This window comes from Agelaius phoeniceus, chromosome 1 (genome assembly GCF_051311805.1).
Source record: "Agelaius phoeniceus isolate bAgePho1 chromosome 1, bAgePho1.hap1, whole genome shotgun sequence".
In the NCBI taxonomy this organism is placed as follows: Eukaryota; Metazoa; Chordata; class Aves; order Passeriformes; family Icteridae; genus Agelaius; species Agelaius phoeniceus.
The window spans coordinates 44,935,088-44,945,418 of NC_135265.1; the positions used below are offsets into that span (position 1 = coordinate 44,935,088).

Sequence of the window (10,331 nt, forward strand, 5' to 3'; positions counted from 1 at the left end):
AGGGGCTTGCCTTTTAAGGGAGAAACTCCTTTGGAATCCACTGTCCAGGGTCTTTGTGTGGGTGTAACCTTCTGGGAATAGTAGAGGTAGTCCTTGACTTCTTCCCTCCCTGTCTTGTGAAACTGGGGCTTCTGCCTTGCTCAGAGCCTTTCTGGAGTCACCAATATCCAATTAGTTTTAAGAAAGATCACAGGAGAAGTCTTCCTTGGAAGACTTCTGTTCTATTTTCATAACCTGGGGGGAAAACAGCAGTTTTGAGTTTGGCAGAATGGGTTTGGTGGATGCTTGTGGTGGTGAATGAATCACTCCTGACCGACCACTGTATTTTAACTTGAAGACAAAAGCATGGTTTTGCACATATTGTTTGGAAAGAATTTTAATTCTTTGTGCCCCCAATCTTGGTGCTTAGACTGAAGACAAGTGGACAAGTGTTTCCAGGCTGCCTGAGCCCCCGTTGCTCCAACCTTTGAAAATCAGGAATGGTCTCTTTCCAAAATGGTAATGCAAATAATCTGAAACTTCAAAAAGTTTGAGCAAGATTAAAATACAGGAGAAAAAAAGAAGACAAATTCAAAGGAAAGGCAACATTTCATATCAGGCACTTAATTTTAAGCCCCTGTGACTACATATTGACCTGTAGCCAAATTACTATCATCTTATAGAGGATAGAGCCTGTTACAAAAGACAGAACCCCCTGAAAATGTCTTTTTCAACCATGTTGAGACTCTGAAGAAATCCAGAGGAAAGAAATTATGTTTATTGGTCTAGAAAGCATGGCCTGTGAGAAGTGATTGCAAAAGGACTAGAGGATTTCTCAGACTTAATTTCTATGATTTTAGTCATAGTAACTTTCTTGTATGGGTTTAATGGGCTTTATAAACATTAACTAATTCATATAACTTCCTAAGAGATAGAAGCAGAAGAAGCAGTGGGAGAAAAGTCTCCCAAAGTCAGAGACATTGCCAGGAGAAGATTGCCATTTAAAATTAGGTTCTCCCTCTCCATTAAAAATTAGAATGAACAGTAAGAAAAGAGTACAGAAACTTCGGTGTACTAATCCATTGGAATTCTAGAAATAGGGAAGTACTGCTTGACCAAAGGGAAGAATCAAAAAAGAATGAAGAACATCTGCAACAAAACTGTCTTACTTTATCTGGAGCTTTCTACAAGCTGTCACAACAGTACCACTGAGAGAACTAAAGCAGGGGAATCAAACCATGATGTGCTTATATTACTCCATCAGTTTCTGAATGTAAGAGAAAACCAGGTTTTTGTGACTATAATACAATGTTATGGGCATACTGAAGTCATGCTGTGGGGATATACTTAAAGGCACTGAAATAATTTTCCTCTTTTTCTTGAAGAAGTATCTTTTCCTGTGGAGGGAAAGGGATGCTGGAGACAGGTCACTAATGGCAAAAATTTTGGTAATATTACCAACCAGATTACCTAAATAGAAGTGACTGGTCTGCAGCTATATGCCAGTTAGACTGTAGCAAACATAAGAGATGGCCTTGCAGTTCATCTCATTTTCTAGGCTTTCTATGGAAGGAGAAATGCTGACTTCAGTCCTTGTGTCAAAGCCTTTTCAAGAATTTCAGGCCAAGCAGGACAGCATGAGGGAAGGTGCATACTGAAGGAGTTGTTTTCCAATGTGCTTCAGCCATTTTTTATTATTAAATTGAATGAAGAAGATCTTTTGTGCTAAAAGAGGAATCCAATAAATATCTTGATGAGACCTGTGCTGCAGACTCCTCTCAAGCACCCTCACCCACAGCAGCTCACATCAGACATTTTGATGACTGTCTTCAAGTTTACAGGGATGGGCATGTCGCAATTTTGGTTGAGCACAAGGAGGAGCACAGAGCAGGCCTTTGCAAGGTCTGTTAGTAGGGAATTCTTTCCCAATTCCTCCAAACTGGAAGGTATAGGCTGCAGGAATCATCTCTCTCCCGCCCTTAGTTGGTAGTTGGCTAGCAAATCCAAGGGCTCCTTCTCTAGCAAAGGGACAGAGGTACGTATTTGCAGAGGGTGGCAAACTGTTTTAAGCTACTCCACCTTAGGCTGGAATGAATCACCTAATGTAGGGAGCTCTCTTTAATGATATAAACAGCCTTTCAGGGTACACAGCCAGCCTGTGCATTGATAAAACTTTCAGGTAACTTAAATGAATACTTTTGGGCTTTTGGTGATGAGAAACCATTTATTTTGGAAAAACATCAAGTCAAATATTTTTGTTTTGCTGTTCTTTGGGGCCAAGGTGCTTTTTTTAGCAGGTAAGCTTGATAATGCTGTCTACTGCCATTGCTGAAGAGGAATAGATCAAAGGTAGATCTAAAGACTAGCCCAGGTGGTGATGCACCCAGAGGATGGAACACATTTGTTATGGCACTATGAAGACTGTACTCTGCTGATGCCCATGAAAACAGCACGTGCTGCCTAACATGGCACAGAAGTAAGGCTGCAAAGCCTGTCCTCCTCTTTCCCTGCATCCTCATACCCATGCAGGTGTTCTTAAACTGTGTTTGGGGTGGGGTAGGAACATACATAAAAGTAAAACAGTTTCTATTGGTGGCCTTATGCAAGTTGCCATTAGCTGCTCAGGTGTCACAGTACTTCCTTACAGCTTTAGGGCACTTCACAGAGCCTTGGAGGAGTAAGACCTGGAAACAGAGATATAAGTAAACTCAGAGTCCTATATATTCTTAAGATATTCTGCATTACCCACAGAAGAATGACAAAAGGATGTATCAATGCAATGTATCAATCTGCCCTTCATGTTAACCTCTCCTCACAAACATTGAGGTGCTCAGTCCCCTGCCACAATCCTTGGCTCAGTTTGCAGAAGGCACCCTCCCAGCTGAGGGACTGGTTATTTGGGGTTCTCTTTATTGCTCTTCACTACAGTGCAGGAGCAGGCCCTATTTAAGGCACATTATCCAGGCCCTTCTCGAACTGTAGAATTCTGCTTTTCTCTCATGATCATGTCTCTGGTTCTGTCAGGCTAACCTCTGAGTCCTTCACAGATATTACTGTATTTGCCTTCTTAACACATTTATTAGATGAAGCAGTACAATTATGTCCATTTTGCCAGCACCCACTAATTTGTGGAACCTGGTTTGTAAACTGTTTTTCTCCTAAGCAAAGTACTGTGCTGGAGCAGGGTTCTCATCTGTTGTAGCTGCTGGTTCTTGATCTTCACATTGATTCTTGGAACACGAGGATCACAACAGCAGAGGCTATCTATGAAGATCTTTGTGTGAGTGGAAAGGGAAGGTGCTTAATTTGTGTGCTAGAATTAGTCACTCTGGGGTGAGTAGGATAAAATCAGCTCTAAGTGTCTCACTCCCTTGATGAAACTTGTGCCTGTCCTGTGATAAGCCTGCAGATTTCAGTACTATTTGTGGCACAGGACTTGGCATCTCTGAAATGCAAGCCTTCCCTGATTTTGCTTCTCAGGTATCTGCAGGACTGATCAGTGAAATGGAACCTGAAAGACACAAATGGCTCCAAATAGTCTGCAGTCTTCTCAGAGACTGGCCTCACACTCCTGTGCATGTACCTGGGAGACCCGGCTGTGTTCTTGAGAAAACTCCCCACGGACAGTCCAGCAGCTTGAAGCCAGCTTGGTAGCCACACTACACCAACTTACACACATAATGAATCTGATGTCAGACATCTTCTGGCATGTTTTATTTATGGGTGGAGAGACCACTTCCTTTGTAACTTCTATAGACAATACACAGGGCTTCAGATAAGCCATCAAATCTTTTTTCACAGTCCACAGCAAACTAACCATACACAGAGTCTGTGGCACTACAGACTTCAAATTCTTCTCCATCCTCCATCCCAAAGAGGATGACTGTGATATTTTCTGTACTGTGGTAGATTGCATCCTCTTTATATATATATATATATATTTTTTTTTTTTTTTTATTTCAAGGTAGTACTAATTGCTGTCTCATAATGGGAATGGAAGAGATAGCTTACAGCTTTGTCACAAGGGAGATATTTCACACCTGCAGTCAGTTGAATGGTTCTAGATAGGCTGTGCCACTGTGCAAAACAGTCTCAGCAAGAGTGATAGGAAGCCAAGTCCATCTGTATTTGTAAAGCTCTCAGATCACATTGCAGGAATTGTTTTACATTTAGCACATGCAAACCAGTTGGTCATTCTTCTTGGAAAGATTGTGTAAGCATTAAGATGAAAGCAAACCACAAGTAAGTGACGAAAATAACTTCAGCGAAAACCTGTGTAAGATAATTTAAAGGGAAACTGATATTTCTGCCTCAGTTTTACTGAAGTATGCTGAGATAAACACCTACATAAACAGCTACATGAATCCTAGGAAGAAAAAGTATTTTCATTGCCTAAAGTGTATCTGTTTTCACCTGAAATCTCAAAACCTTTCGCTGGCCTGTTTGTTTGGGGAGTTAACCTTGTTCACTGGTGCTCCATTTTACAAGACTTCAGCAAGTGACACTATTTTCAATACTATTGGATATTGGAGAAGTTCACTGTCTATTACTGTTTTTCACACTGTCCAGGGACCATTTCTTATCTCCTAGTTGTTCATATGTTAAAATGCATTAAACATTAAATGCTTACAAGTGCTCACCACTGGCACTTCCAACTTCCCTCCCTCCACACATTTCACTGAAAAGACTTTCAGAGAAGTCTAAGTCATGCCAGCCTTTGTTTTTTTAATCTGAAATCAGGAAGTCTCTCCTGAGGTATAACCTAACATTTTCTCTGAGATAGAAGCTCAAAAAAATTAGGGCCAAAGGTTTTGGACATGAGCCACAACCTGGAGAATCTGTGTCAGAACACTGTGACAAGTGAAAACAGTTTGTCAGCTAGCTTGAGAATCAGTGTAAAGGAAGAGAGCAGGTTGAGTCACTAGGGGGAGAGACTGGACTGGCCAGCTGACACTGCAGTGCACTGGGATGGATGAGAGAGGACACCTGATTCTCTTCTTCAAGCCAAGAGAAGGTAAGGAACGGCTGACAGAGAAAGAGAGGGAGCAAGCAGCTGGGCACAGGAGTCATCTAAGGGCAACCGGAGTGGTGAGCAGACCTCTGAGATTTTGGGGTTCTTAAAGAAAGTTATAGTTAGGCATGCTTCGGAGCTTGGTGGCATTATGAGGTCATTTCAGCAGAAATTGCAAACCACAGGAAGTTTTGTATCTCACTTCTGGGTTAATTTATAAATGCATTTGGGGTTTGCACTGGATAATGTATTTTGGTTATAACATATTTCTAATTAAGAAGAGCAAAATCCACACAAGGTATGAGGCAGGAGGTGGTGTGAAGTGTGTTTCTGTAGCCAAGGTTCTACTGTAAGGACTACAAATAGTTAGTGTGTGGCCACGAATGAGCAATGTCATTGATTTTATCTATTCCAATTATCCTTTATAACTGGAAACTAAATAAGAGAAGGAGGTAATACATACTTCTTATCTGGATCTTTTTAACTCTGATGTCAAGCCCCAGAAATATTATGGACTTTCCCAATGAGTGCTGTATCCTGCCACACTGAATTCAGTGGTGGTTCTCAAACATGTGGCAGATTTCTCATAACCCTAATGTGGGGGGTGGGCAAAATGGAGGACATCTGAAATTCAGTCTCACACCTTCTTAAGTTTGGGCTATCCCATGGTAAGTCAAGAGAACTGAGGGACACCGTGAAAGCTCTGAACTTGGCAATCATAGGCTGGAGGAAAGCCAGAAGGAATCACAAATAGCACCACAATACACATTATTATTTTGCTTTTCTAACTGTCAGTGCTCCTTTGCAGTGCTGTGCACAGTATTAGTATGCTTCCCTTACTGTAACGGCCTGGGAGGTGTTTTTGAGGATGTGCACATTTGGCCAAGAGGCCTTGGAGTAGAGTAAGGTCAGACCTGGATAAGGTTACAGTTCCACAGGCATCAGGCTACAAAAGGACAGAGAGAAACATGAGACAGAAAAGTCAGTGAAACATGTTAGATGAAAATCAATAGCTGAAAATCAATAGATGAAAGTTCAAGCCCTTCAGAACACAGTTCAGAACCAGGTGGGGAAGTGTTACTAAATGTGAAAAGTAGTATTCAGTAGTTTAACTGGCAATCTGGTATCAATGGTTTCAATAGAGCTTGGTCTCTGGAGGAACAATAATTGCTTTGAATGTGCAACATCTCATTAGAATATCTACAAACAGCAATAATTTCCTTATTCCATCCTCTTCTGAACAGAGATCACATTTCCACTAATTTAGTGGAACAAGACTGAGCTATATATTTTGGCATATGTATTCACAGTATCACACCAAGCCCCAGGAAATCCAGGTGACATTAATCTTGACTGTTACTTGGTGCTTTTGCAGTGGTATTTGAGCAAATGAAAACTAACTGATCTGGTTATGAGTTGATTGCAAAATTTCTTTTACCAATTTTGCTGTGTGTCAGAACCTTGAAACTGAGGAAACAGTGAAACTGCTACCTGCTTTATTTCAAGATTATTATACCTGCTGAAAAAAGTAAATTGTTGTTGACAAGTTTCTGCCTAAAAAAAGAAATGTATAATTGAAGAAATAGCACTACCAGCTCACTATTTTTATTATCCTGAGAACATAGTGCTCTTTTCCAGAACTCTTTTAGTGCATACAAGTGCAAACATTTTTAAACATTGTTTAGTGTCTCCATAGATTCTTTCCATCACATATAAGAAGAGTAGCATAAAGTCTTGTGGTCCAAACCATTGTAAATAAAATTTCATGTTTAGAGAAGAAGCACAGTGCTTCTGGATGCTCTGCTGTGTACAGGTGCTTTGAGGTGATGCCGGGTGTGTTTGTGTTCTGATAGTTTTAACAACAAAAGGGGCAAAATACCTACATGTATTATTCCTTTTCACAGCCACATTATACAGAGGAGGAGCCTGCTGAAGGGAGAAGTGTCCTCAGAATCTGCAGTCTGGCTCTGTGAGAGATTGGCTGTGCTTGGCCAGAGGATGTGAGGCCTGGATCTACATTCCTGAATTCTTAAACACCAGTATTTTAAATACAGCAGTGGGGGGGAGAACTCTTCAGTGAGCCCAGCAAAGTACATTTTTTACCCTTTGGTTAAGGCTTCACATATAATTTGGGCTACTGCACTTACACACACAGAGCATTATTTTAGTAGAAACTGCACCAAAAAAAAAAAAAAAAAAAGAAAGAAACCAGAGTTTGACCTTTGTCTAGTAACCTAGAGAGAATCTTACTGCTCATTGGTAAAGTGCCAGTGGGTGAGGGCTGGTCAGACAACATTTCCATTACCCCTTCCTCTCAAAATATCAGTTAAAGCAATATAAGCTCTGTTGCCTGTCCCTTCCTACAGGAAAAATGATGGTAAGTGTCACTGAATATTTTATACAGAAATACCTTCATCCAAACTCCAAAATCTGGCCACAGAGAGAAGATAACCTGACCTGAGATGCTGACCCACGTTTCTTTTCAATCATTAAAGTCCGATGCAGTCCAAAAAACCCCACAGAAATGCACAGAAAGCTTTATTTCTATATAGAAGTTTTCTGAGAAGTAAAAGAATATAATAATTGAGTTGCAGGGTATTTCTTGTTCATTGAGGAATAAAGCCTAGAAACGTTACTCATGCTATCTATAATAAAATAAAGAAGTATTTTCTATACTATATAGTTAATAGCAAGAATATTTTGGCACCAAGGTTAATTTTTTCCTTTTTTAATTTTTAGGAAGGATAAAAATATGAAATCATATTTTCAGAAGGAAAGGTAAACTTAGGAAAATATTTAAAATTTTTATTACCTTAAAAAAGAAAATCTTTTACAATATCAGGCTGGGTTTTCCCAGATTTCAGGTGTTCTCTTGATTAACTTTTAAAAATGTATTTGCAGTAATACTACCTCAATATAAATTATATTTTTTTCCCTGTGAATTTTTACTGGGATTTGGAGAACAAAGCTTCCTTAGCAGAAAAGTGGAGATAAGACTTGTTTTGCTGAAGAACTTCAGGGTGCCTCTCAATTCCATCAGATGCATTTATGTGATACCCACTCAAAAATATACAAACTCAGTTTCCTTGTCCTAATCAAGGCTTGTGAGTCAGGCAGACCATCAAGAACCAAGACAAAAAAGTTGTAGCTAATGTTTATTTGAAGAAAGCATTTTTTAAATGGCAGAAAAATAAGATATTTGGGAAAATAGAAGGATCCTGCTTTGCTACAGGTCATTTTATGATGGTTACATTTAGCAGCGAGCATGGAAGGCGCAGAGTTGGAGCTGCCACAGCTCCAGAGGTGATGCAGAGCCCCCACCTGCTCTGAGGACAACCTTTTCAAGTGTAGGAGCCTCTCTGAGTGACCAGTATAGGGGACACCTGGAGCCATTGCTTTGTTAGTTTTGGAGGCATCACTACCAAAGGCTGGTCTGGGTGACAGCAGTTCAAGGATTCCAGGGCTGTCCCCCTGGGCCCATTCCACAACAAGCAGGGTGCTGAGCTGAGGGGCTTTTTCCTCTGGGATCTGAGGGAAAGGGGAAACTGTGACAGTGTCTGAGGTGATTCCCTCTTTGCCATATGAGGCAATCCCAATGCCTGTCCACTTCCCACCTTCCAGAGGGGTGTCACACACTTGTCCCAGGGATGTAGGGATTCAGCTTCCACAAGGCACAGCATACTTGGGGGTGAGGCAGAAGCGATGCTTTTGTCAGAGGAGAAAGTAGATACTAGAGGAAGCAGCCTGCTTGCTGAAGTGTATTAAAGGAGCTCTAAAACTTAATTAAAAATTATTCTGTGGCAATGTATGGCACCATTTCATAAACGCACTGGTTCTCTTGGGAAATCGATGTCACAAGTCCTTGTGTGGCAGGTCACAGCGTGTCCCAACAGGAGGCACAGCATACTGCATCTCCCAGGGGATGCTGCATACATGGCACGACCTCCAGGACCACAGCAGACCTTTGGCCGGCCCCTCGCCCCAGCAGAAGGTGGCTCAGGTGTGCTCACAGGACCCCTGCACTGTCAGACCAGCCAGAGAGCTGGGTGGGTGCTGAAAATGACTGTCCAGCCCCGGCACCTCCGGCAGGGCTGGAGAGGACACGACCACAGGACTGAAGGAGTCCTTTGAGATGGGCCTTGAAGGTGACACCGGCGAAGGCGTAGATGATGGGGTTCAGGCAGCAGTGGATGAAGGAGATGGTTTCTGTCAGCTGCAGGGCCAGCGCTATCTGGGAGCTCGCCTTGCAGTCATTGATGACGTGCAGGCTCTGCAGAGAGTCCAGGAACAGCACAATGTTGAAAGGAGTCCAGAAAAGGAAGAAGACGATGACGATGATGAAGATCATCTTGATCGCCTTGACCTTGCTGCGGTTTTTGCATTTTTGCAGGTTTTTTAGTATCTGAGTGTAGCAGCAAACAAGGATGCTAAAGGGAATCAAGAGGCCCAGGATATTGGCTGCAAACTGAGAAGCAACCTTCCAGGTATTGTCACCTGGGGGGTACGTGGGGACACACTGCAACGCCTGCTCGACCTCCAGCTCCTGGCTGAACATGATGTTGGGCACAGAAGCCAAGCCAGCCACCAGCCACAGGATCATGCTGATAATGATGCCACAAGTGGCTGTTCGTATCCTCATGGCATAGACAGCATGGACAATTGCTATGTACCTGTCTACGCTCATGAGGGTTATAAAGAAAATACTGCTATAAAAACCTGTGTAGTAAATCCCAGCCATTACCTTACACATGGCATTGCCAAAAACCCACTGGTCTGAAGCGTAGTGGGCTTGGAAAGGGAGGGGCAAAACGAAGAGGAGATCAGAGGCTGCGAGGTTCAGCAGGCAGATGTCAGTCATTGTTGTCAGCCTTTTCCTGGTCAGGAGAACCCAGAGGACCAAGGAGTTTCCCAGGAGGCAGAAGACAAACACAAGACAGTAAAGAATTGGCAGAAAGAGGGATTTAAACCTGCGAAAGTTGTTTCCTTCGTTACACGGAGCAGTGTTTTCATCGTATCCATAGTCATATTCTGTTGTGCCAACGAATTGGCTGGTGGGATTCATCTCAGATGCCTGTGCAGGAAAGAGAAAGGATTAGAAATGTTTGGCTGGTCTGGCACAGCACTCCCACGGTGGCTTCTGTCTCTGTGTGGGCTGTGTTGAGCCTGTGGGTCAGCCTTCAGGCAGAGGGGAACTACAAAATGCAGTTTTGGTGTCACTGGCTGGATGAGAACAGCTGTGCCACCCAAAGGGCTGCCCTGCAGCCTGCTGATTGCTCACGTGTGTAAGTGTGAGCTCTGGGATGCTCTCTGTTTTTCCTGAAACTGCTTTAGTGCCAGCGGA

General features: G+C 42.4%; 1 protein-coding gene across 1 annotated transcript; it reads right to left on the reverse strand.

Annotated features, from left to right (window-relative positions):
* Window positions 1–8,949: 8,949 nt before the first annotated feature.
* On the reverse strand, window positions 8,950–10,052 carry LOC129126344 (C-C chemokine receptor type 8-like). Its single transcript, XM_054642224.2, has one exon. It carries the CDS (start codon window positions 10,050–10,052, stop codon window positions 8,997–8,999), a length of 1,056 nt encoding a protein of 351 aa, XP_054498199.2. The 3' UTR covers window positions 8,950–8,996.
* Window positions 10,053–10,331: the final 279 nt, after the last annotated feature.